We start from the raw sequence: 27676 nt of genomic DNA, 5'->3' as shown, positions 1-27676 counted from the left end.
TGTATTTTGCATACAACAGTGTAACGCCACCGACGACCATGGGTTATGCTAAGGGTTAATCTGGCCCAGTGTCTGAAGTGCTTCAGAGCTGACAGTGCTATGTAAATACCAAAGTACTTTTACAGCCCTGCACCAGGAGCTACATTCAGATAGCCCAAGCCCCTGGAAGCTTAGAGAGTTTTGATTCAGCCCATTACTGAGAAAGGAGCTAGCTGGAAATTTCACACCTGGTTCCAGGTTTAGCCTCTAAACCCACAACCCGCTCTGAATTTGAAGGTTTCCTGGATCCATAGATTCTAAGGCCAGAAGTGACCATTGTGATCACCTCGTCAGACACAGGCCATAGAACATCCCCCAATACTTCCTAGAGCAGATCTATTAGAAAACCAGCCAATCCTGATTTAGAGTGTCACCGATGGAGAACCCACCATGACCCCGGCAGACTTGTTCCAATAGGCAATTACTTCACCATTAAAAATGTATGTCTTATTTCCAGTCTAAAAGAAGGCACAAATTTCCAGGTGGCTGGATCCATCCCGGATTCACACCCTTCACTACTGGGCACAGGGCCAGTTGTTCATCTTTGGACATTAAAGGCCTTGGGCACTGCACCACTCCTGCACGTGAGATGGGACTATAGAACGAGAGGTTTCAGGGCACCATTTCCAGGATATCCTATTGCCAGGCTTGGATGTGGCCATTTTGAGTGTGTAACAAATAGTGTTAGACAGCACTGTCCGTCCTAAAGCACTCTGCAATCTACAGCTAGAGACGCCAGTCCCGCTACGACTAGGGCGACAGAGGGCAGCACACAGTAGTCCATAGTGTACTGCACACCAGTGCCAGGAGAGGAATTATGGCAAAGAACGTTTAGCAGGGACTGTCGTGTTGTTGTGTGCCTGGCAGCACCTAGCACAATGGAGTTCTGCTCCATCACAAGGGCTCCTAGTTGCTACAAACAGTAATTATGCTCTACTCTTACAATCCCCCACCCCTATAATCTTGACTGTTCACACAGATTGAACATATTCACTATGTGGTAGGCCTTCCTCTAAAGGCTCATCAATAGAGGATAACAACCTACCGTTGCAACCAGCTAACAGAAGGTTATTCCTTGCTTAAGAGGCAGAGCGCTGTGCTGAAGACTTGTGATGAACCTTGTTTGTAAGATTTCATTTGAGACACCCACACAATGACCTGCCTCCATTTCGCTACCTCAGAAGAGTTAAACTGGCCCTCATGGGTTCCAGGAAAGCTTGCTGCTCCCCTTCAGCTGAGCTACAGCATCCTGCTTGCTTACCGCTAATGCGGGGTGGGGCTAGAGTTAAAACACAATGAGGTACTAGTGGCTGCCTATTGCTTTAATGTGTAGTTTCTATCACAACTAAATGTATCCATTTTATTAACAATGACATAAACCAGCTTCTGTTCCAGACTCATTGTTTCCTTTAACAACACAATCCCTAATTATTTTTGGGGGGTGAAGGAGAGCTAAAGCTCCCAGGCTCCCAGTTGTCTACATGCAGCCACCTCCTTGCTACAATCATTTAGATGTTGGGGTTTTGCTCTCTCTCTCCGTCCCCCACCATACCTGCTGATGATCCCCTTCATCTGGATCTCTTTATCTTCCTGCTGTCTGCGGAGCCTCTCCTCGCTCTCCTCCAGCCTGGCCTGGTACTCCAGCATCAGTTTCTGGGTTGTCTCCTCCTGGCATTTGAACCTGTTTTCATACTCCTCCAGCTTCTTGTTGGAGATGCGGAGCTTGTCCTGCAGCACCACCAGGTCCTGCTGGTACTGCAGCATTTAAGGAGAAAGCACAAGGCATTTTTATTGCTAGGGCTTTTCCCTCACCAAGACTCTCCAGTAACCCAGCCATGACCGTCTCCTCGCATTAGACTAGCTGCAAACCCACATAGGAGCAACCCTGAATAGCTGCTCAAAACCTTCTCCTCTTCCATCTTCTCCTCCAGACTGCACGAGGAGTGGGGCTGCCCTTCTGCTGGGATGACAGGTCACTAGCAGGTGCAGAGAATGGTTGGTTAGCATAGTTTGGAACTTAAAATAAGGATGCAAGTTAGCTCGACTGACTGGCATATGTATGCGGGCAGCTGCTCAAGCTGAACAGCAGTACAGGGTTAGACACAGCCAGGTGAGGCAGCACTGGTGGGGTTCTGGCTTCAGGCATCTGCTCGTCAGGTCTGTGTAAATCAAGGGGTGGCACTGAATTCTGCACACGCTTGCATCTGAATCCAGTCAGTTGGCATTCGAGGAAAAGCTGCCTTCCTAGGGTTCATACGGCCCGAGTTTAGGGACAACATTTGAGACCTGACTGTCTGGAAGTGAAAGCCTTGCAGGCCAAGCAACAGCTCATTCAGAGCGATCCCTGCCTGACTGGGCACCGGGGCAGCTACAGCCTTGGAGCTCACAGCCCCTGTAGTCAAAGGACAGTGAAAATGCTCATCAAGGAGCCACTCTTCCAAGCCTAGGGCCAAACCCAGCATGAATCCGGCACCGATCCCACTAAATCCAGGCCACGCTACAGGAGCAGGGGCTGGGCTGGGTTTTGGTGGGATGTGCTTAGTTCCGGAATGTGTTACATTTTGTTACCCTGCTGGGTTTTCTGCACAGATGCACCCAGCTTGGAGACCTTTTCAAAAGGAGCGAACCCAGCTCTGGGGGGCTACGTGGAGCTGAAGCTATGGCGGGCATCACCATTAAACACAGCTGGACCCCAGGGTGACCGAGAACAGCGGAGACCACGCGGATCACATGAGCTCAGCGAGTAGCACTTTCGATGCTGAATGGTTATTTGCTTTTTTAAAGGAAGCGTCGAAGCGTTGTAATGAAAGATGCTGGTCTGGCCACCCTAGAGACTGAAGGTCTCAGCACAGACAGTGCCAATGCAAGATTCATCACACTGGCCTCCGCCAAAGCACCTCTCTGCAGCCAATTCAATCATCCTCCTTGGAGACTGCCCCCGTTGCCAGCCGCTTTCGGGGTAGGTCTTGGGAGGCTGATACCTGTCCGCTGCGGCCATCAAACTCAGCGCACATGGGCCATCACGCAGCCAGCAAATGATAACCACATTTGGTCACATACCACGGGAGTTACTCTAATTGGGCCCAAACACTCCTATGGGATTTGCTCTAATAAACAACCATCAGATGCCCCCACAGGGCACGGATGCCCCATTGTCCATGGCCAAGCTTTTATTAATGTGCATTTTCCCTAGGAAGCTGGTGCTTCTGAAGCCAAACACATGGCTTAGAGCCAACTCCCACTGAAGTCAGTGGGAGCTGGACTGAGCTCGGAGCAAGGGCTCGCACTGGGCACGACTGATCGGAGACGGTCAGTTGTACACCAGTGCAGTTTTAGATGATCAGTGCAGAAAACTGACTTTCGCTTAACCCACAGGGTCAGAATTTCAACCCAGGGCTCAATGGGAGAGGAGGTAGTGCATGAAGCCAAGACTCCACCTATTGTGCTTTTCATGTAAAAAAAACTCTGAAAAGTTTTTGGTAAAATAAAAGTAAATAGTGGCAAGACTCACAGAAAACAAATGAACAAGTTCAAAACACGGGGGATTTTTTTTACTCAGTAACATTGGATTGAGCTGTGGTAGCTCAGCATTCGGTACAACTTACTGAGACAAAGGAAAACTCCAGTGTACAAATGTGCAACAGAGAAGAGATTTTTACTTTGGAAGGAGTGACTTTTCTCAATTGCTTAAAAGTGCCCTCACTCTAACAAATTACCAATGATTAATAAGCAAACAGGAACCTGCCATTTTGATGAGCAGTTTAAGGAGTTTGAGACGTTGTAAATACCTGACTAAACGCAGAAGACTTTCAAATCTGAGCTAAGGCAACTTATCGAGTATATTACTGGTTATAATAAATCAAGAGGGCTCTGGTTGCTTTTGCTATTGATTTAGTAAATAGTGGCTACATAGCTGGTAATCTAACCTTTTGTTTTTAAACCTAAATGAACAGAAGGTACTCGACAACAGCTCTGCAAGTCTCCTGCCTCTGCTGAGCATTCAAACGGCAGGCTGCATTTGTGTTCCAATGTACGCCCTCACACAGGGCCTCCTTCCGGGGACCATTAGTAGAATGGCAGCTCTCTCGGAGTGGGAGACGCGAGCCCCATTCACTGATTGGAGATGGCAAGGGCCAGATTCTAGCTGTGTCAATCAGTGCAGCTCCAGTGATGGCAAATTGCTACAGTCATTTCCATTGGCTGAGAAGCGACTACAACCGCGACCCACACAGCTAGGAATTCATGATGCTGAATAATTTTGTTAGCAGCTGGAGTATTCGAATGATGGCAGGCAGAGATGGGAAAGCCCTAGTAGATCCTTCGGCCACGGCAGAAGACAGCTGTGACAAATCACTGTGGTTTTCCTTTAATCAGGTTTTTACAGAGTCCCTGAGACAACACAGTTCACGCACACCACCTGGTGAAGAGGGGGAGACACCAACGCCCAGACAGTGCACAGAGTGGAGTCACTCAGACACGGAGAGATTCCATACCTACCCTACACTTAAAATAGGAGCAGCGTAAGGGAGCTCCAGGGATAGCAGGAGAAGCCTCAGGAGAGCGTGGGAGTCGCTCCTGTCTCTAGAACACTTGTCTCATTGTTGGTTACCATTCAAGTCTTACAGTAATGGGGAGAGAGATTATGCTAATGAAGAACTTTAATGCCAGTGACTGATATGACAACAAAGTAACAAAGGATGCTTCATGGGAATGAGACACCAGGCTCTGGTGGGGTTTGCGTTTTGATATTTTGGCAGGGAGCAGAATTTATTGAAATACCGTCAGACCTCGTAATCCTGACGTGGTCTGTCTCTACCCAGGCGGAGTACATACTGGAGGAGAGCCTGCAGCATCCTGTCCCTCCCTCAGCCTGTGGGTGAAAACATGGTGGAGATCTCTCTGGCAGGGCAGAAAGCCAGTGCCAGAAGCTGCAGAGAGTGGAATTCACTTGAGAGGCCATCTGTTGAAAGATGAGGCAAGGTTGCCACAGAGTTGGTTTGGTGAGAAGGAGTTTAGTGACTACCAGTGGGGAAGTGGCACACGGAGTCTGCTAACTGGGGTACCTTCTGCCTTGTCAGAGTAGTTTGCAGGTGTAAATTAGAGCATAAGCCTTCCAAGTGGTTCCTCACTCACGTTACTCTGCTGCCCAGCTCTCTTGCAGCAACTACACCAGCCATGCTGATCTCCTGTGCTCCATGCTACACCCCAGTGAGCACCGGTTTCACTGGTGACTTTTGAGACCCCTGCTGGACTCTGTGCTAATTACACGGATTCTACTCTACTCTCATTTAGCAGTCGAGATTTTTATAGCCTAAAAATGAAGGCAGCTAGCTGGCTGACCTTTCCCCACACCAGATGCTTTCCTCCGCCCATTTCTTTTCATGTTATAAAGATGCCAAAATGGGGGAAAATCCATTAATAAACTGGGGTAAACTTTTAAAAACTACCCAGGGACTTTTTTCTTTTATTTGAAAGGTGGGAGATTTCTCCTTGTGCGTCTCAGTCCCTGCCTGACAAAGGCTTTGGCATGTCACTCAAGTTTAACAGATGACAGCCCAGAGAATGGTGCAGCACCAGAGAAATTAGACAGAGAAAGTCAGTGTTACAAAACTAGAAACATCCCTGTCCCTCAGAATAATACACGAAGGACTAGCGCTCCAAGTTTCAGGTGATAATGAATGGCTAATGGGAGGAAGAATTACAGTTTGTGAGCTCCACTACCAAAGTGCCTCCAATGTCTGGCTGCTGGGAGAGCTTCTTGCAAATTAAAAAGAAAAAGATCCCCCCCTTCCCCAGTGTATGTGATTTGCACTCTGACTGGTCTTGTTGTGCTGGGCATGAAGCTGCTGGTGTCACCAACGGGCTAACCTGTCACAGACAAAAGTGATGTAATCCTGGTCAGATATGACATAAGCTCTTTGCTTTTCCCTAGTGCCTGATGAAACCTTCCCCTAGTGATCTGGTTTGAGTTGCAGTATCTTCCGCAAACTCTGACTGTAACATCTTGATTTCTAGCTCCACTTGCTCACCAGGCACGCTGGTCTCCTCCTCAGACTGGGCTGGGAGCTGGGGAACCCAGCCAATCCATCACTCTTCCTACAGCGAGGGCCGAGTAGTGCTGAGCAAATAATGGACTTAGTGGCCGAATGGAAAAAGCTGAAAAAATCTGGTTCATTTCAAACCAAAACTGAATCTTTTTGGGTGGTTTTTCTTGCCGAAACAAAAAAAAAATCCACAACCCAAATGTTCATTCGAGTCACACAAAATGTTTCAAATGGCGATTCAACTCGATGTTTCATTTGGAGAAGATTGCTGTGAAATGAGAGAGAGACAAGGTGGGGGAGGGAATATCTTTTATTGGACCAACTTCGGGGAGGGAGGGGGAAGAAACGTTCAAGCTTACACAGAGCTCTTCCTCTTCTTGATCTGAAGCAGAGCTCTGTGAAGCTCCAAGCTTCTCTCTCACCAACAGAAGTTGGTCTGATAAAAGAGATTCACCTACCTTGTCTCTCTAATATCCTGGGACCAACATGCCTCCACCAACGCTGCTTACAACCGTTTTGAAATGAAACCTCCAGAGAGTTTGTTAAGAAAACGTCAAGGCAAAACATTTTGACACTTGATTTTGTTTTTGGATATTCCTGACATCTCACCTGAAATTCACCAATAGCTTCAGTGCCTGGAAAAAACGCATTTTGTGGTGAATTTACTATTTGCTGAACATATTCTGTGCAACTCTAATGCGGAGCTACTCCCTGGCGTGGGGTGCTCAGATTTCACACAGCAGCTAGAGGCTGCGCCTGCCCTGGGAGCCGGAGGTGCGAGTCCCAGCGCGCGTGGACATTCCTGGGCTCGGTCTCCCCGAGCCAGCGCGCCACCGACCACGGCGTAGCGGTGGTAGTAGAGGCAGCAGCGGGTGTCGGCAGGGGCTCGTCGCTCTGAACACACCCCCATGGGTACCCGGCAGATCTGCGCTCAGGACCGCTCGCCTGTGCTGCCACTTGCCGCCGCCCACTTGCCTACTGTGGCTACACTCCTGTCGGCGCGCTAGCCCGATGAGCACGAGCACGTACACCCACTCAAGCTGGGCATCACCCCCTGAGCACAAGACACAGCCTTTGAGACGTTCTTGGAGCGCGACGGGTCTCTGGACTTGGTTACATGGCCTCAACCGGCAGCAAATGGAGTCACGCCAGCCTAACACTCCTGTAACTGGGATCAGAACCTGGCCCCTCTCCTTGGAATGTGCTAATGGCTTTTGTAAGCCTGAATGCTGGAGCTCATCTTGCCCCACCTCCCCTGAGCAAGCCAGGAGAGCTGCCTGCTACTTCCTGCCTTGTTCATTTCGTTCCGTTCTTTAGTTCACTTGGTAAGCCCTGTTCTCTGCAGTGGGGGAGCAGGGGCACTGACATGCACTGCTTATGCTGGCTCTGCTGTGCCCTGATGCTCTAGCTTCTCATACTCGCTCCTGTCCCCTCTGTTCCTCTCTTGCCCTGAGAAGAGGGACAACCCAGTTCGTGAAGCCTGAGCAGGATCCCCAGCATTCTGCCCCTGACGTGCGGCAGGGGAACAGTGGGGTTTCTCCCAGGGCTGCTGAGTCCCCTGGAGACCCCGCCTCACCCCGTGCAGCTCAGTTAAATGACGTTTAAGGAAACTCTCTCTAGTTAGACACTTGTTTCAATCCAGTCAGGTTTTACCTTTTCTGCTTGGCTGAGCTCGTCCTTATTCCTGAGCTTATCCCTGTGCTTGGAATCTGGGTCAATGCTTTCATCTTCTAAAAAGTGCATGTTCATATTCAAAAGCCATGCGGCAGTGCGGTCCAGGGCATTGGGGTTCACAGGAGAAGGGGCCTACAATGAAACATACAACCATAACAAAAGAAAAATCGGTAACAAAAATGGATGTGAAGCTAGAGAGCAAGAGAGTTTCCTTCCAACCAAGCCCAAGGCCCCAGTACTGCTCCGATGGAAAGGAATGGATTAGAGTGCCCGAAGGGGTCTGGGAGAGAGCAAGGACACTGCCTGTTAATGCACCTTATTTATTTGAGCTTATTCATGTCAGCTTGCCTTTATAGGCCCAATTCTGCCACCCTACAAATCCACTGCTGTTAATTGGGCTTCAAAGGGATCTGCTCAAGATCAAGAGGCCCTAGTTCCTGGGCAGCTCTTGCTATTGTCTCATGCCACGTGGCCTGTCAGGGTTCATGCTGCAGGCAGACAGGTTGTGTCTGCTCAGCCTCTGGGTAGAGCTGTTGCTTAACTCTTGAGCTCCTCCTCCATTGAGATGCCTCTTCACCTGCTGCGGAGATTTCACTATAGCCACAAACAGATTTACAAAGTGAAATGCGATTTTTGATCACACTGGGGCCTCCTGAAAAATCTATGGTTCTTCAAAGGCAGGTAGTCACATGAGGGACCCTACAACAACAAACCTTGGGGCTCTGCGTTTCTTAATGCTACAGTGGCTCAGAGAATGGGATTCTTGTAAGTTTCCTTTCGAGGAGAATGCTCTCTAGCCATCTGCACTACAGAAATGCTACTGTAAGCAGTACTCTACCATCAGCAAATTAAAGACACCTGCCCACCTATTGCCCTGGGCAGTGTCTCTGTAAACCCAAAGGCAAACAAAATTGGCTAGAGATTTTCCAACCACATTATAAACTCCAGGAAGTGGATTTCCAGCTATTTTTCCTCCATTGGAGCTGGCTACAAATTGCAGTCAATGATGTCTCAGGCTGAACGTTGTGGGTTAGAGTGAATGTGCTAAGAGGATCCAGGCTGAAAACCCAGACATGTCAGAGACTTGTTCACACCTCCAGCTCCCTCGTCCTTTTAGTCAATCACCAGCAGTATCAGCATGAGAGCAGATCCCTCGCTCTGAGGTGGAAAGCCCTGGATGGAGAATTCTTCATAGGAGCATTTGGGGAAAGTCCTCCCAGCTCAAGTCAGATGATTCCATGATGGCTCAGTGGGAATGGAAACAATTACACTGATGTTACTACCCCTCCCTCTCCTGCCCCTCCAAGTAAATCTTGCCCTCTGAATCTCAGACTTTGAACCTGAAGTTTCAGACTCAGCTCTTGGATTATCTCCCTGCCATAGATGGGCCCTTAGCTTCCTGCCATTTGGGGCGCCTCTGGACTGGGAATTGTGACCACGGCAGAAGCAAAGAATGCAGGTCTCTCAAAAGTGCATGGCCACAAGAGGTGGAGGAAATTGTCCCTATTGTTCCTTTCAGCCCTGTAGAAGATGTTTGGGGTTTTCCAGCCCCGTGAGTGCTGACAAAATGGGGGTCAGCCCTGCATGAATGGTGCCTCCTCCCTCGCTGGGCTTCTTCCTCTGAACATGACCGAAAACCCCGAGTTAAGTGGATTCAAAATTGGATCCACCATGTGAAATAAAATGAGGAAAGAGGCGGTCGGAAGCTCTTCCAATCAGCAGCAGTAAGGGACTCGGGAATCCAAATGACATGGCCACTGAATGGGATGTATTTCCTCTCAAACAGCACTAAGCCCCGTTGAGTGGGATCAAGCAGTTTCATTATGATTGGCATGGACTGTTACTATACCACTCAGATACACAGATAAAGAGGCAGGAGCGGCGTGGCAGGGACTCCTGCTCCCCCGAGGAGAACCTTTTGCGGAGACAAGGAGTGTGAACACAAATTGGCCAGAGCTCTGTGAAGGGTCATCACACATTCATTCCACTCAGCATAACAACTCTGGAGCAGCCCCCATTCCCGAACAGGCCCCCAAGTGCTTTGCCAACCTCTCTGCCTTCCCCACATAATGAGTATCGATCCTTATTATATAAATGCTGCTATATGCCCAGCTTGCTAATGCCTACGCCGACAGACAGCTCCGCTGTCCACAGCTGATTGACAAAATGTCTTTTAATGGCCAGCGCTGGTAAAGGGCTCTGTAGAGTCCTTGAAAAAGAAGAGTAATTGTGCACACCTGTCTGTCTCTTGCTTTCAAGTGGGCTGCCTCCGGGGAGCTGTTCCACTGTTTCTGGATTGAGATGGAGGGGATAGTCGTTAGCTAGCCACATCTTTTTTCGGGGTGTTTTTTTGTTTTTTTTAAAAGAAATCTTCATTTGAAGTATCATAAATCCTCGGTGTGTTTCTTTCCCTATGGGATTAGTTCTGAGAAAAAAGATAAGTGCTAGGAAAACTATTTCCACGTGCCAGCCAAACGGGATATGTCCCAGGCATGGGGACAAAGCAGAGTGACCTGCTACTTTTATTATCAGGGCTACATGCAGTGAAATTCACCCTCAGGCAAAGGTGGACTTCAGCTGGCGCACAGTCTTTGTGCACAGGAGGGAATTTCAGTGTTGCTGATTTTGCTGGAATGACGGCTCTTTCCCCTTTTTTCCACCCCTCCCTTTGCTTCCCCTCCCCAAAAATGCATCCATGGGAGATTCTAAAAGGCAAAACTAACAGGATTGGGAGTGTCCAGTCGCACCACGTCCCCAGCGAAACAGCAGCAGGACGGAACCTCTTCTTGAGCGGAGATCAGGTCCTGATCCGAGTCTGTGAGATGGAACTTGACTGACTGTGGCATGGGATGAGCAGTTGGCACGTGCAGGCAAAGCAGTGAGAGGATGGTGGAGCGGAATGGAGGAGAGGCTCTAACCCCATCGCCGCCTGCAGCCCCGAGGCAGTCGCACTCTAGCAGAGGAAACGGACGCAGCAAACTCCGAGAGCAAAAATGTAAACGTCACCTTTTCAGGATGGGCTCTGTCTCAGGCCAGGCTTCGGGCAGGAGCCAACACATGGCCCCCCACATGGGCCAGTGCGGCCTTGCACTGACTCAGCGGCTTGGAGCCAACCCCACCTCCCCATTCTGCTGCCAGACTGGAAGGGGAGGAAAGTCATGGCCTAATCTCCCAATTCCCTCCAACCATTTGGGGCCTGATCCCCACCCACATCCCTTCCACCCACAAGGCCAGCTTCGCTCGGCATGACCTCCTGGCACTAACCTGTTTCTGCATGGTGCGCGGCTTCATCTCTGGACTGTCGCCCTTAGAGGAGGACGACTGCTGCCGGAGGCGGGCCCCGCTGCCCGGCCAGTCGGGTGAGGAGGACATCATGCTCCCGCTGGAAGGTCTCTGGTACTGAACCGTGTTCAGCAGCGAGGGCGGCGTCCTGCCCCTGGTGACCGGCGGCGGGGGAGGTGGCGGTTGGTCTATCCGCCTCTGGGGGCCGGCGCTGTTCTGCCGGGGCATGGTGGGCTGGCCACCTTTTTCTGTCAGAGAGAGCTGCCGGCGGGCCAGCTCCCCCGTCCGCCGGGTGAAGTCCTCGCTCCCAGCAGGGTTGACGAAGCCATGCTTGTTGGCCGTCAGCTCTTCGCTGTTGCTGTGGGAGCTCAGGGAGCTGTGGCACTCAGAGCCAGAGTCCCCCAAGCCCCGGGGGGACAGCGGGAGCCCGGCCGCCATCTGGTACACCGGGTTCTGGAATGATAAAGGTGCTAAAAGCTGGGGCCTGCCAGGCGCGCTCTCAGAATTGGGCGTGGTGGGGGTCTGGCCTACCCTGCGCACCGTGGCCATGCTAGTCACGTTGTTCTGCTGAGTTCGTGCGGTCCATATGCCCTGTAACTGCCCGACAGACGACTGACTGTCATTGAGGGAATCCGCGGCCCCAGGTGCATTTGCCCCACTGTCCAAAATCCGATTGTCCTGCAAGTCCACCATGGACAAACTCTTGCTGCCATTGGACATCTGCACATCAGGCTCATTGGCCTCCGAGTAGCTGGAGCTCCGGGCGGGAGAGGGCTGAGCCCCAGCAGACCTTGTGACAAAAAACAAGTCCTTGTTTTCAGGGGTCGGAGACGGTAACCGTGTGAAATCTATCAGACTGCGGGGACATAAACGCATAAAGGGGGGGGAGAGGAGAAGAAGAAAGAAGAGCTGTGAATGCTACACTGCAGCAGGCAAAAGTAATCAGCAAAATGAAACTAGCAGGAAAATCAATATAGCCCAGCAGTGTACAGCTAAGCAAACAAGCCAACCCCCCAGGATGCATGTGAGGGGGGTGCAAAACTCGGTCACAGTACTGTTCCCCTGGGAAGAATGGATTAGGGCTAGAGCTGGGCAGAAAATAGAGATTCTGTGCTGGGAAACGTTGAGAGATTAAAAACGGTCCAGATTGACGGCAAAAAGCCAAAATTTCATGGAAAAAAATTGGTGCAATGTTTCCTTTCAATTTTTTGATTTTGACTTCTTTTAAATTATCATGTAATTTACATTTCAAAATGAAAAGTTGTTAAGAACGGACAAACAGGAACTTTTCATTTTGAAAATGTCAAAACAGGATGTTTTACTAATTTCAAAACTTGTTTTTTCTGAAAACGTTTCGAGCCAGGAAATCTGTTGACATTGGCCTTTTCCTGCCAAACATGTTTGGTTTCAACAAATCAGCATTTTCTGATGAAAGAATGTTTAGTGGAAAAATTCATGGCCAGCTCTCATCAGATCCTCTCTGTCAAGAAGAGGCAGTGAGGTTGGATTTGTCAGTGCACTGAGCGTGTGTGTGTAAGCGTGTGAATGCACAGACACACATGTACATGAGGGAGGGGTGTGGGGTTGGGGATGGATGGGTGTTAGTTGTGTATGAGCGAATGAGAGTGTCTGCGTGGGCATGTTGTATGTGGGAGTGGCTGAGAAGTCTGGGAAGATGGGTCTACTTGTGTGAGTGAGAGGCATCGTCCCGATGTGATCCTTGGATGCTTTGTATCACCAGTTACAACCATGCTGACCAATACTGTCTTATTGTTTCCTTGTGCTCCCCTGTCTGTCTGCATCTGTCTGCTGTCTCTTGTCTTATCCTGAGATTGTAAACTCTTTGCACAAGGATCATCTTTTGGTTCTGTTTGTACAGCGCATAGCACGGTGGGGTCCTAGGCACTAGGATAATACAAATAAAAAAACCCAGCAATAATGACGATAATAACTAGCACCAACGTTGACTGCTGCTTTCCAAGGAAAGGCAGAGGCCTCGTCACCCATTCCTCCTACAGTAAACTGACAGAGTTGTGCACCATTGATTTGCGGTGGATAAGGCAAGGGCTTTGCAGTAGTTTCATGTGAATACGTCAGATCAAAGATGCTGCATTTACATTTACGTAGGAAGTATTTGGGCCAGAGTATTTTGTTCAGAGAAATTCTCCCTTGCACAAAATGTGAAGAGCTTTACCCCATGCAGGGAAACATCAGAGATGAAAGCTCTGATTACAGAGCAAGTCCGGCTTCCTCTTGCTGGGTCCCTCACTCCTAATTAGATTGTTCAATAATTTCTAGCTCCCATTTAGAACCTATTTTACTAGTGGAGGCTTTTCATTTGTGTGAGTTCCTGCATCTTCAGCAAATAGGAATAAAACTAGCATTATAACTCTGCAACACGATCCGCTGTTCGACCACCGGGACCGAAATTCCTCAATGAGAAAGCCAAGAAGAGTGTGTTCAGGGACTGGGCCTGTGGGCTATTGCTCAGTGGTTTTACATATATAATAAAAATTAGGCAGAGCAGGCTGAAAACCCCAATAAGCAAACTACCAAAGGGTGAGTGACTGTTAGGGAAACAACCAGTGATTTGGATCTAAATGTACTCAGGACCGATCCAGTGCTTTACAAGCAGGATGGGCCCAATCCTGCCTAATTGCCATGTACAGAATTCCCACCGAATTTATTGATAAATCCTCCCGTCCTGCTGCACTTGCACGTGTGCGTGTGTGCACACACACACGCGCACACAGAGTTTTCAGATTGGGCCTTCTCCCATCCTCACACTCACGGGTGGGAAGGAGGAGAGTATTCTATTCCCCAGATTAAGTCTGGCAAACTCCCAGCCACACCTCGCTTTGCCCGGCTCTGCATGCAGCCAGCCGGGTACCACAGGCTGACACTCACAGAGTATTTGCTATTTCCCTGGTCAATGGCCAGGAGCGTCCGTGAAGATTTCCTCCTGAGGTGATGCTCGCTCTCTTACCCAGATAAGTCATTCTCTATCACCATTTTCTGTAGCCCAGCAGAGATGCTGTTGCCAGCATTTGGAGTCGATGCAGTATGGTCAGCTGTGACGGAGACCTGCACACACGCTGGGTTACTGAGCGCAGCGTTGACGTCCCTCAGAATCCGAGGCAGGGGCCCAAGTTTTGTTACAGTGCCCTGAGGAGAAATGGGTACAGAAACGTTATAGGCTGCTTGCTTCCTACACAAAGAGAACCCTGGCCAGCTGTCCCAGGATCTGTAAAGTCTCTCAAGGAACTCTTTCTTAGCAACATTAGTTTCCTCAGTCGGTCAGCCACACTTCTTTGTAGTAGTAGGGGTACCCCTCCTTAACTCGTGTGTGGATCAACAGAGTCTGTACACAGAAAAAAGCAGGTGTGTGTAAGTCTGGTCCAACCGGTCTTGATGGAGACCCATTAATTAAAAACATTTCTTTTTTAAAGTGAAACTAGCTGAAGTCAGGAGGCAAGTTCTGTTCCTTCCTACTGCACGACACTTGCTGAGACAGAGGTGAGGTCTAGTGCTCTGAGCACAGGACTGGGAACCAGCAGCACCTAAGTTCTGATCCCCCCTGCCTCGGTTTCCCCGCTGGATAAGGGGATAATTATACTCACCTGCCTCATAGGGGAGTTGTGAGGGTTAGACAGACAATGTGTGCGAGGCTACAGAAGTGCTAACCATTGCTAGACTACAGAGATCCTGCTACTCAGTTATCCCTTCCTGATAACCAACAGACGTCTTTCTTGTGGATGGTTTGCAAGGAACCGCCGTGTAGTGTGGTGCATGCTAAACTCCCAGTCACTCCCCGCAATCCCAGGAAGTGTCTGACTGAGGTGTGACCCCCGTAGAGCTTGCCCCTCCAGCTCCCCATCTCCCCATGGGTACCTGCTCGAGCTGAGAAATGACCTCCCACAGTAGAGAGTGCAAAGTGGACAATTCCCGGCCCAGGTCGATGTAGCCTTCAAAGCCAGCTGTGTTCGAGATGGTTTCTGGATTGGAAATCTCCAATAGAAATCGCTGCATGTTAGTCCATTCGTGTTCCAGAAACTGATTCATGAAGGACATATACTCCTCTTTGCTGCCAAACCTGCCAAGACAGGCACATGAATCTCAGCTAGAACTTGTGAGTAATGGCGCACAAGTAACCAGCTGTAAACAGCACAGGGAGGAACAGAGCTAATTAGCGCCATGCTGAGCCTTTCTTCCAGCCCTCTGCACCCTTTCCTGTGCCAGGAACCACCGCCATTTGTCCAACTCCTTTGCCTCCCGCTTTGGGGACTGAGATGAAGTGGGGCATTTGACCCAACCCACCCTTCCATACTGATGTGTCTTTGCAATCTAGAAGCAGTCGCTGATCTTGCTGCTTTGAGCCATCTCTGTGCAAATACAATTCCTGATCGATGCTAAACAAAAGCCTCCCCTGGGTCTACCTATGTCTAGCAAATACCCTGGACCCAACGTTCACGGAAGGGCCTGTCCCTCCAGCAGCTAGCCTGGGATCTGGCCTGATACAGCCACTGGAAGTATCGCTACCAAGTCACTGCTAACATGCAGTCCTCTTTCTCCCAATGATCATTGCCCAGCACCCGAATCCCTTCTCCTGCCCTCTGCCGCTCTCTGCGATGTGTGGAGTGACAGCCCGTGGCAGAGCTCCTGAATGCTGCCACCCCAGTGCATTAATAATGTCATTTCTAGTAGCCCGTCTGCCACAGTCTCTGCTGTCTGTGTCAGAGACAGCGTCTGTTCCTACGTGTGAAGGCTTGCAAGGCGAGGATGTGTCTGGCATGAGAATGTGCTGGGTGTCAAGCTCCAAATATGCTCACTGAAAGATGAAAGGGAGACAGGACAGGGATGAAGGCTACAGATTAGGCAAAACTCCCACTGACTTCACTGGGGCCAGCGTACGTGTATTTGCATCGGGGTCCAGCAGCCTCAGGACCAGCCCCTCCCCTCCATGTTGTCTGCTTGGCTCATTTGGGATGGTGGAGCCTAAGAAAAATCATCCCCCACGTGGGGCTGTTACTGCCCAGCATCGCATGCAAAAGGGAGAAGGCAGGCAAGACCTCCTGCTATCAGTGCACTCCTCTACAGAGCTGCTAAGTGCAGTTTAGTTTTCAAAGTGGGAGTAGAAATCTTCAGCCATAGCCCCTTATGCTGGGATCTTGTACGCTCAGTAGGTTCAAGCCTAAGTAGTGGCGGTGAGACCTTGACAGGCAAAGCCGGGGCACCGCAAGCAGTGGCATAGGTGGGACTCTTCCCTCTGAACCACGTCCCAGGGAGCTAGTACCAGGTACTGTACCACTGGAGGTACAAGGTTTGGAATAAGACCTCATCTGACAACCTATTGTTTTGCTCATTTAAACCCCCCGGGGGGGGTGCTCTTTGTACGAGCACGTTCCATTAATCCCCTCGTCTTGGCTAACTCCCACAACACCTCACTGAAATCTGGCAATTTCAGGCAAGGTAGCTTTTACTGATTCCGAACCACTGACTGGTGCTACTCTGTTCCGCCCACTCAGAGGTGGTTGCATTTCAGTGGTGGGAAAAGTGACCTCTCTGAATGGTCTGAAAAGTGTAAGTGCTTTGGGTTCTTTGGCTGAGAGGCACTTTGTCATTGTGCTCCAGTTACATTAAGAGCAGGGCCAAGCGCCTTCAAACAGTTCCACAAGGGAATTAGGGCCTGATCCGGCTTAAATTCACGTCTTTTGCATCACGTGGCTTAAACAGAGGTCATAAATGGAATAAATCTGATGGTCTTAGCCAGGTCCCAAGTTCAAAGTCACGTAACAATTTGGCACAATTAGTGGATTTAACTTGAAACGTACAGACAGGGCAGGTGTAGCCAGGGGAATGCGGAGGGGGAAGTGTGGGGCGACACAAACTGGATTCATGTGTGAGAAAACACTAGCAGGATAACCGACGAGGCTGCAGCTCATATATGGGGAAACTGGCCATCTACACTAGACCTCGCTCCCGCTGGCACTAGCTGCCCGTCATGTTCCTAAGCACTAAGTTAAATTCACCCTCTGAATGCCGTTCGTGGACCTGGAACACCAGATCATCAGGGACCTTGGGGCTTCTGTCCAACATTTGCCCAATTCTCTTTTGGAGTCAGTTTATTTTCATTGGATTCTCTGCGCCACCCCCTGCTCCGCCCCATGTCATCCAATCTTCGTTCTACTGAAAATGTCTTATTTAAAGCATGACAGATCCCCTTCTACCGGCTGGTACGAGGAGACTTGCTGGGGGAGGAGGTCGGCAGTGACGTTGGCTGCAGGAGAGCTCAGCTTGATTGCTCAGGCTTGAGTAATGCCAGCTTAGTTAAAGAGCCTTTCTTGCAAGGTCCAGAAACGTGAAACTTTTAACTTTTAGTTAAGGACGGGTCAGAAAGATGGATACTTTCTGTCACTTAGAGTAACACACTTGTACATCTTATGTCTGTGTCTGGCTGTGGGCATGTGAATTAAATTAGTTTGCAATTCTAAGAAGCTTTTGACTGAGGTTGTCCATTCACATTTCCAAGAGCTCATGGTTCTGTTGTCAGAGCTCAGGATAAGTAGCTCAGAGCTTCCACTGCAGCCAGTGGAAAGATGTTCAGAAATCTCTTCCTTTGTTTCCACCAACCCTCTGGGCTTAGATAGAGATTGACAGCTTCCCCAATTTCTTCCCCCATCCTCCAAGTTCAGAGACATTCATTTTAATAACTGGGGTGATCCCTGAGCTCAGTTTGAGGGAGCAGATTCCCCCAGAGCTACAGATTCCATAGGCTCTGGCAGCATCATTCATTCGGGGTCTGGGCTGTGCAGTGCCTCCGCTGGGACTGTGAAGAGCTCACGCACTTCAGTCACATCCAGCTGGGTAACTGTGGGACAGAATGGTGGACGGCACCTTTCTTACCAACCCTGGTGTACTTCAAAACTGGGCGTTTCAACTTCTGCCCTATCTGCCTCTCCCTGGGTTGAGAATGGGCCATTCTGCTCAGAAAAGGCCTAGCAGCAGGTCGGTTTGGAGAATAAAATGGTCTCTCTCCCAGTCGAGGTACGGCTGGAGGCACTGACCTAGTGGGAACGGGAAAGGCAAGGTGTTTCCCATGGGGGGAACGTGGAAAACAGAGGAAACAGCAGGCACTTCTGTAAGTCTGTCTTTCTAGAGGGTGGCTGAAGGTAGCAGCAGGGACAAAATTGCCTTTGCTGACTGACTGTTCCTTAGTGGGAATAAAAATGGTCACCAAATCTCTCTGAGCAATGGTTTCTTATCTGCTGCTGTTCAGTGGCCAATCTCAATGAGTTGGATCTCAGTCCTGCTCCTGACATCACACCTGGCACTAACTGCCCCCTTTGCAGCTAGTTTCAGCAGACAGGCCGAGGACCGCGTTCTCACCAGACCCTGCTCCTGCTTCCCTTGAAGTCACTGCCATTGACTTCCATGGCACCTGGGTGACTGCAGTTCTGGCTGCATCCCATGGAGGATGGCTGCCTTGCAGGCTGTCAGGCTAGCACTGAATATTCACTGAACACAATTAACTGACACTGCAGACTCCTTCATGCTCGTCGAGAACAAACCCAACTCCTTCCCCCAACTTACTTGGCAAAGTTGGCGAGGTTCTGTGTGACCTTGGCGATGAGGGTCAAAGTGCGTGCAGTGCGGTCATCAGGGTATTCCTGGAGCAGGTTAAAGAGGGAGGGGGACATGATGGCTGGACAGAGGAACCGGAGGAATAAGGAGGCACTGATGAGCCGCTCGCTGATGTCTGGCCGGCCACGGTTACTGCACTCTTGTCTCCACGAAGCAAAAACCTCTTTGAGTTCCCTTGGGAAGACACTGCAATGAAAATTCAGGGTTTGTAAATTCAGGGCTAGGAACCTGAGCCTATTTCATAGTTCTGGCTGGCAAGTACGACAACCAAGCGTAACAACCCCCTTCCCCAGAAGTCATCCATGGGGCATGAACTCTGCTCCTCCAGCACCAAAAGTAGAGGCCTCCATTCCCTGAGCTGAAAGAGTAACTCCATTAGCCAGTAGCAATAATAGGCTCTTATCCTCTTTTGTGGAGCTATCACTAGAAGGGGATAGGAAGCCACACTGAACCAGTGGGCTACATAGGAAGAGTTTTGATTGCCTCTGAAACTTGCAAGAGAAGCAACTTAATCCACCAGGCAGAACTAGCCCCACTGTCTGTTTCCACTGAAGATGCTGGGAGCTGAATGTGCAGAAAAGCAGGCTCACAACAGCCTTCACGTTTGGTGCTTAATGGGCTCCTATCAGCTGGATCGAGGCCCCCACCCAGGCTTCATTAAGAAGGGATTTACAAAAGTCTTAATAGGAAAAAAAATCATCCTGGCTTTTTAAGTTTCAGCAAGAGAACAGTTTGTCCTGGGATTGAAACTTTCTCAGCTGTGCCGTGAACCCAAACAACAGCCTTGTGCTAGTGCCCAAGACCCGGGAACGGAACCGCGCATGTAACCGGCCAGGCTCGTGTCGCTGCCCAAAGGGAGAGAGATGGGAAATGTCAACTGCACGGAGAGTGACAACAAAGCCCTGTCCAGACATGAACTGATTCTTTCCCACCCCCTCCCGGCAAGGTTGGGAAATGTTAACAACCCTATTCTGCAGGTGGGAAACTGAGGCACAGAGCTGACGTGACTTTACCAAGGGGACACAGGGAGTCAGTAACGGGGCCGCCATTAGAACTTGGGGCTTTTTGTCTCTTGGGCGCACACCCAGTCTAGTAGATCACACAAAGTTAAAATGCTCCTATACTGGGGCAGGGAACAGGAAGTTAGTGTTGTACAGGCATGTGTGTCAAATTCTGCTCTCGGAGACTGGTGTAAAGCCAGAGTAACTGCTTTGAAGCCACTGAAGTTATTCCTGGTTTACACCAGTGTAACTCAGGCCAGCATCCAGCCCATTTACCCTGAATCCCAGACCCCAAATTCACTTGGGTTTAACCCGTGGGTTCTGGCTCCTGAGGGTGCGTCTCACCAGAGAGCCTCTTGCCTGTTTCCCCTCCCCATTCCCAGCCTCCCACTATCCTGTTCCCAGCATGTTTTATTGACTCAGCTGGATCCAGCCACTCCCAGAAGGGAGGCTGGACGATGGGTCTGAGCAGCCTGGCCAGCTGCCAGCAGCTCAGTGGCACAGAATGCCCTGGCCACTCCCCCCGGAAGCTGCCCTGCCCGTGGAGCAGGCTCTTTGTCTAAAAGCAAACAGATCCAGAGACCCTGATGGAATAAGCACGCGCAGACTGGGGTCACCGCAGCCCGGCCCACGTTAGTGAGCAGCCAGCTCAGCGGAGAGCGTCCCAGCTCCTCTGCCGAGAACGGGGGACGAGCTATGTGACAGTGAGAGGCAACCCGCGCAGACTTATCTCCTGCCATCCCCCTCTTGCGCTGGGCCTGACTGCCTGCGGCGTGAACATACCGTGCCCGTTACAAGGAGCCTGGGTGGCTCTTCTCCACCAGCAGTGGTGCGCTGAAGTGGAAGCACAGCCAGGGAAAACCACCCTCCTGGGTCTGCTCCTCCCTGCACAGCGTGGCAGGCGGCCAGGATGTTAATGGAAGAGCACTCCTCCTGGTGCCCGTGCTCTATGCCATGCGCCCCGCACGCCCCAGGCTGAGGTCAGTGGGCCCATCCGGTCCAATGGCACGTTCTCCTCCCCAGTGACACAGCTCAGGACCTACTGGGGCATGTGTTCCATCACAGTCAGGTACGCCCTGCGGCTGAATGGCTTGTTATGGCTTCTTTCCTTCCCTGGCTACTAATTGGCCTGGCTTTTAGCATCTCCACTGCTCTGTTCTGCTACACAGAGCGTGCGCTCATCAATACATTAGTGCCTGGAAATCCCGATATGTCCTTCCTCAGCCCTCCTGGCGGGTTTCCGGGCAGGTCAGAGCGCCATGCCTCTCGGTGAGGGGGATACTCCGAGTCGACGTGCTGTCCCGGTCGGTAGTTCCTGTTGGACGGGTAGCTTTGGCTTCCCCTTCCGATCCTGGTGGAGTGCTCTGGCCACGTGGCAGGGACCTGCCTGTTCAGCACGTTTTTGGGTGTGTCGTTTTCCTCTGTGCTCAGGGTCCTGCCTGTCTCTCCCATGTTTGTCTCCCCACCCTGTACATCCCCCCAGTCACTACTGAGGTCACCTGTACCCCCTGCCCCTTCCTTCTAGACCTGTCACCATTGACAGTTCAGCAGTTACCCATGGAGAAACTGGAGAGTCCCGTCATCACCCTTAGCTCTGAAGCAGGAACTCACTGCGTGGGAACAGGCGGCACATGCTGATCTCTTTAAATGTCACCGGATGCGCCTCTCTCCTCACTCTGTCCGTTTCATCTCTACGTTTCTTCCCTCCCCAGCTCTCTGTCCCCAGCTCATTTCTCTTTCCCCTTTCTTAACGCTGCTCTGTTTTTCCGACTCTGAAATGCTAAAGGTCCCCTGAACGAGAAAAATAGTTAATTTATAGCCACGTGGACTTGATGGAGGGGGACATTTAAAAAAAATGAATGGTCTCCGCAGAAAGCTGCGCACGACAGAGATCTGCTCCCAGTATCCCCCATAAAAGCCCAGGGCCATTACAGATTCTCTACCCCAAGCCTTCCAAGTCACACCGGCTAAATCCTCCTCCTCTGGCTCAATCCATATAAATGGGCAAAACCCCTTTACTTCATGCTACTTGCCCAGTAAAACTGGGATCCTTTAAGCAATTTAAGGGTGGAACAATCTGGACAGGTTGAAGAGTTACTGAAAAATACCCCTTTAAAATGTATGTGACAGCGGCACACGCAGTAACGTGAAGTGCTCTTTGCTAATGCAGGATGGGAGTCAGAGAGACCATAAACATTTAATTGTATAATGAGGGATGGAATTTGGTTAGCAGGGCTTTATGCGATGGAGGGGTCCATAATTCATTATCCAACTGTCCTGTAACGAGCTTCCGCATGCTGAAATTCTGCTTACAGTGAAACTTTCCAGATGTCCAAATCATGCCATAATTGTAAGAATTTTCAGTTATTGTGAACCTCTTTCCTCTCTCCAGCAGCTCCGCCTGCAGACTCTGCCACTCTGTTTTTCAAGCAAGATCTGTAATTGTCAGGGTGCCTCGGCCAATCCAAAACACTCATCGTCAGCCCAATTATTCCTCCAGAATCAGTGAACAACAAGGCCCTGAGAACAGCATCCCGGCTGCTTCAGACTCTTCCTAAAGGGAGGGCCGGAGGAACACATCTCCCCATTGCATCTTTGACTTCCCCCGCGTCTCTTTTCTAGGCTATTTTTACCTTGACCTTTTAATGGCACCTCTGTTATTTTTAGCCAGAAATGAATTCAAACAACAATAATTTGCATCTCTGTCTTTTTCCATCTATAATTTGCCAATGTCTGAAGACATCAGGTGTCACTCATGGGAAAGAGAAGTTCAATTCCTGAGGCCAAGAGAGCAATTAACTGGCCCACAGTAAGTTCTAGGCTACCAGGAAAAGAAGCTGCCCTTTTTGCTTCTTTGTGGTGGATACAGAAGGTCTGAAGTGAGGATTTATTTGACTGACTGTTCTCTCCCTGAGAAATATCAACTCTATTCCTTCCCAGGTTTGCCGAAGGACCTATTGGACGTCTTGGGAGATTATCCAGTGAGAGTTTTCATGGAAGGGCTGGGGGATGAATCTTTAGTGGAGACTTCCTTTCTCCAAAACGATCATGAACATTAATGTTAAACCGGCATTAAGAAAAACTAAAGCCAGAGACTTAAGCAGTCTGATAAAAAGCCCATCCATTTGCTCAGCTTTCATTTGTCAGTCTGGTGATGTCATCCGGACCCGAATCTCTAATGTAAAAAAAAAAAGCAGGATGACAAAAAAGGAAGGAAGGAGGGAACTCTTTCAGGCCCTTCTTTACCCACCAAAGAAGCTTAAAAGGGCACAAGCCTAACTTTTTCCCTTTGCAGGGCATCTTTAAAGGGAGCACTGGGGACAGGCGCCAAGGAGTTGTGGCTCCTAGTGCCCTGAATACTTGAAAACACTCTGTATAGATAAGCACCACCACAAACTGAATCCACAAAGAGCAGCTAAGCCAGCTGTGATACACATATGCCATTAGCGTTTGTCTACCCAAGCCAGCTCCAGCCAGACCTCCAACAGCCCCAGCCTCCATCACTTCACAGCAGAGAAACTATGATTCCAGGCAAGAGCCCTGTGCAAGTGAAGTGAGGAATTCCCCATTATCGCTGACACAGGATGCTTCTGATGTAGAGAGACAGGCTCCTCCACAGTCATGCACAGCACGGAGCCAAAGGGTGCTTGAGAGAGAGAGAGAGAGAGAGAGAGAGAAATGAGGAAATTAACAGCGTCAGCTCTGCCCCGCCCGCTGGGGAACTCGGCATCCTGCAGCCCAAGTGCCTTCGATCTTCAGTGCTGCTTCCTCAAAGGCGTGGTTAGAAACTTAGGCACCACCTGCTACACAGAAATTCCAAACCTCACCTGATGTTAGAGAAGTGCAAGATCAGAGGTGGCAGAGATGGAAAAGACTGAGGCGATCTCCAACCCCTGCAAGAGCAGGAGAGAGCCCAAGGGAGGACATAGCAAAGAGTAACGTGATGCTGCACTTGGTTGTAGCCAAAAGGCCAAGATTCTTCAATTGCATCGCAACGTGTGCAAGAGTGAACAGTGTGCGTGTGTGCATGAGTCTGGGGGAGTGTGCAGAGTCTCACCTGATTCCCAGTGGCACTCATGGCACTGATTTCTACACTTTGCTCAAGCCTGTCACACTGCAATGCTTGCAATCCCTGTCTGAATGGGTTCTTAGGGGGGTTCAGGTGGGAATCAGTGCACACACTGGGCCAAATTCAGGTCTGATTGACAGCAGTGGAGTTCTGCCTGCTAACCTCAGGTCTCGCTGGGGAAGGCGTATCTTGGTCTCTTGCTCCACTGCCCTTGCCCAGTTTTGTGTGCATGCGTGTACACACACCACCCTTGGCGTCAGTCCTCATTGCCACAAAGAATGCTAAAGAAGAATCACTGAGTCAAGCAATCCCACTCATCTACCCACCGAAAAGCAATGTAAAAGCAAAGCCATGCTGCAGCCACACTTCGGCTAACACCACACTTGCCTTGTTCTCTCACTAACGACACTGTGGAGAAGGGCAGAGTCTCGCCCCTTGCAGACAATGGACACACAGAGCTGGGCACAAACTGATTGTCACTGTGATCACTTTTTGTAGAAAAAAAGTGATGTTTTCCAAAATAAAGTCAGTTTTTGCAAAACACTTTTCACTGCGAAAATGGCACATTTCTGCAGCCATGACCACCCTCATTCTCTTCCCAGGCAAGACCCCAAGGGTGCCCAATAAGAAGCTGTGAGTGTTTGTAGACCATGCGTGCACATTGACATTGCCTCCTGCTTCCCTACACAGCACCCTAAGGGTCCTGCTTCTGCTCATTTCGATTCCCCACCCCCTGATGGGTTGGTGTCCCGGGGCAGCCCCCCAGCTGAAAGTGAGAACTCTCAGCAGCTACTGAGGGCATCTGCAACCTATAGGGCTCTGAATAGCTGTCTTTCGCCACTAGAAGACAGGACAATGCAAAACAGACTGAGTGCTGGGATGGTACATCTCACACCTACAGCAGTACCATGTCTGCAACAGTGGAAAAGCAGGTGGAGGGAAATGAGGGTTGTAGGGATACTGACCAGTAAGAATTGATGATTTTACAGAAGGCCAGCTCACAGCACATTTTCAGGTTGCTCTGATGTTCAGGAAGGTCCGAGGATGAGCACTTACTGGGGTCCACCTCGCAATTTTCATCTGATTCGTACAGAGCTTTGATGAACTCCCCTACAAAACAGACAGACAGAGATGGTCTTTGGTGGCAAGGTAGATATGCATTCCACAAGCCCCAGTGTATAAGGGGTTAACCCCGACCCTTGCCTGTCACGTGGGACTATAAGGCAAGAGAAGATACCTAGGGGGAAGGGTGAGGCCTTTCTCCTCCCAGCTGGCTAAGAGCCTGCAAGGGGTCTGGGGATTTGGACCCACTGTTCTGGGTGGCTTATTTTTGTCTGGTATCCTTTGTTTATAGATCAATTCAGGAAAACCTGGAGGAAAGGGACTGAAACCCTAGCTGGTGAGTGTTATTCTCTTCCCCCGGCTGGCAGTTCTAGTGATGTGTCCAGAGGCAGTTACACTGAAATTCTGCCGTAATGCTGCTTTGCCAAAACACAACTTTCCTAGGGTGCTACTGGCCTGGATTTGCCCCAGGATGGTGCCAGTTTGGACAGATCACTCCCCTAGCAGAAAGAGTCCACACATGCCATGGCGACTTGTGAGGTCAGGACTTGCATCGTGTCATTATGATCTCAGCTGACAGTGTCCCGATGCTGGAGATTGTGCCGGTGACATGTCGCAACATGGTCACGGGCCACAGGAGAAATGGGCAGTCAGAGGGGGAGATCCCAGAAGGAATTTACTGGTTGGTTGATTTGGAGCTAAACCACCAGGCAGCGTCACCTCAAGGTCATTCTCCTCGATCCCCTTCACTCCCATTTGCCAGTTGATCATTCATCACACTCCCTGTGTTACGCGTTATGGGTCTGACTCACCCCTCCCTCACACTTGCACCACCATTTCTACCTGTGCACAGTGGGCAGAACTATCGCCATTCGGACTGGGGAGTGTTTTACCCCACCCCCACCAACTTCTACACAGGAGTAGCTGACCGACCAAGGCAGTGGGAGAGTCAGACGTAGGACAGGCTCCAAGGGAAGTGGTGGAGACACAGTGGAGGGACATTAATGGGAATACAGGCAGGATTTAGCTGCCTCTCTGCATCTCCAGGAGGTGCAGGACCAGGCTGCCAACCTGGACAGAACAAAGCTCCCTGGGAAGGTGACCAGTTGGGCTGGATATTGCAGGAGAACAACCTTCCCCAGCAGGCTGCGCTGCTTCAGGTTCTGCTCCCAGGCAGTGCAGATGGGTTTGCAAAAAGAATCTGTTTGAGTTCTGGGAAGAGGTTCAGTTTCCCTTTTCACCCTGATCCATTTGCCCATCAACAATTACTGACCACGGGCCCTTCCTTGGTCAGTTCCCTTCTGTGTTTTCCCCCTTCTATTGCCTGAAACAGGTTTTAGTGATTTACAAGACAGCCTGTCCAATGTATTTTCCACTCAGCCGGCCAGCTTTTGGAACCTCTCTGTTTGCTCCAGGTGATGCCTGCAGGGTTTATCCTGCCCCATTCCTTCCTATGCTTAAAGCAGGCAATATGCACTATTGTGTTACCCTGCCACACAAAGATGAATTGTTTCCTTCATAAAATATCTACCGACAATTTGCGCCCCAAACAGTGAACAACTGCTGCAGCCTTCCCCTGCATCAGCCTGGAGCAGTGGGGATATTTGCGATCTAGCCCTGGAAATTCTAGCCCTTCATTAATCTTCTGACTTCTTAGCATTTTCAAAGGCAATCTGCTTACAGACTTACCTTCAGCCAGAAATCATTAGAAAGTAGAAACAAATAATATCCCTTTTTAAAAACTCTCCTGAGGTCTGCTGGTTTGACTGAATTTGCCTGATAACCCCAGGTCTCCATCCCTACTATTTTTAATCTGGTACTTCCACTTTTAGGCATTAACAATCACCTCCCTTCTAATGTTACATAACCCTCTTGCCAGGATCTTGCTATGAATTTAGTATGAACGAGAAGGAAATTAATAGCTAGATAAACAGCAATAATGTACGAATGTGCATCAGATCAGACAATGGATCCAGCAAGCCCTCTATTGTGTCTCTGGCTGAGTCTAGTAGATTATGCTTCAGAGGAAAGCAATTCAGTCCCCACCCTTCCCCCAACAGCACCTGACCATTGTGCAGTGCTGCCCATGTGGGACTTCTCCCTGACCTTCCAAAGTTGATCAGCTTTTGCCCTGAAGCAGAAGCCATAATTATCTTGATTTGTGGCAGAACAGCTGTTGTTTGGGTCACAAAGTTATCCAGCCCTTCTTAAAACCAGCATGAAGGGTTTCTGACCATGTGGAATGCAACAGTCGTCACTCAAATTTATGAGCTCTCATCAGACCCATTAGTGATTAGGGAAAATCACACTGTGATCACTTGATTTGCTCTTCAGGCGGAAGGAACCAATAAGGCCTGTGTGACACTGCGAATGCATGTATGGGGAGCCGGGATGCTATGGCAGAAGACCTGGTGCATAACATAATTTAAAGTATTAATTTGCTTTCTCCTCTGAAAGTAGATTAAAGAGCTAAAATTAGATAACTCAGCAGTGACCTCAAGGAGGCCCCACAGAGCTGTAAAGTATGGCCCTCTGCAGTCACTTCGGGGCAGCCCACACAGACTACATGCTCCAGCATGTGGTGCTCCATCTGGATCCAAGTGGCCTGACTGCATTGCATGCTGGGATTTGTATTCCCACAGGCTGCACCCCCACACTAATCTGCAATCTGCTCCATTTTATGCAGTATACACACGGACCATAAGCTCCTGACGAAGTGCCAGAGCAGCCCTGGGCTGGGTAAAGTTACGACGCCCCTGATAGAACTGAAGGCAGGTAGTGCTGAGTTAATGTTCCTTCCATAATGGAGAACACAAGGGACTGCAGAGATTAAGGCACTTCGTGGGGTAGATCCAACCTCCCCA

At 50.0% G+C, this 27676-nt stretch overlaps 1 protein-coding gene across 6 annotated transcripts in view; it reads right to left on the bottom strand.

Moving 5' to 3' along the window:
- The window catches only part of DAB2IP (DAB2 interacting protein), a 263147-nt gene that overhangs the window by 11292 nt on the left and 224179 nt on the right, over positions 1 to 27676 (bottom strand). For 5 of the 6 annotated variants that reach the window (XM_084650155.1, XM_084650156.1, XM_084650159.1 and 2 more), the window contains 7 exons: positions 24716 to 24860; positions 18630 to 18866; positions 14931 to 15132; positions 14026 to 14204; positions 11022 to 11895; positions 7737 to 7889; positions 1592 to 1794 (listed from right to left, as the gene is read on the bottom strand). In XM_084650155.1, the coding sequence (XP_084506281.1) occupies positions 1592 to 1794; positions 7737 to 7889; positions 11022 to 11895; positions 14026 to 14204; positions 14931 to 15132; positions 18630 to 18866; positions 24716 to 24860 (1993 nt within the window). The remainder of the gene's footprint in view (positions 1 to 1591; positions 1795 to 7736; positions 7890 to 11021; positions 11896 to 14025; positions 14205 to 14930; positions 15133 to 18629; positions 18867 to 24715; positions 24861 to 27676) is intronic. The other variant, XM_084650157.1, reaches the window with a different exon arrangement.

The sequence above is a fragment of the Lepidochelys olivacea genome (genome assembly GCF_965140295.1).
Source record: "Lepidochelys olivacea isolate rLepOli2 genome assembly, chromosome: 16".
In the NCBI taxonomy this organism is placed as follows: domain Eukaryota; kingdom Metazoa; phylum Chordata; order Testudines; family Cheloniidae; genus Lepidochelys; species Lepidochelys olivacea.
This window is presented reverse-complemented; position numbering and strand designations above follow the sequence as displayed.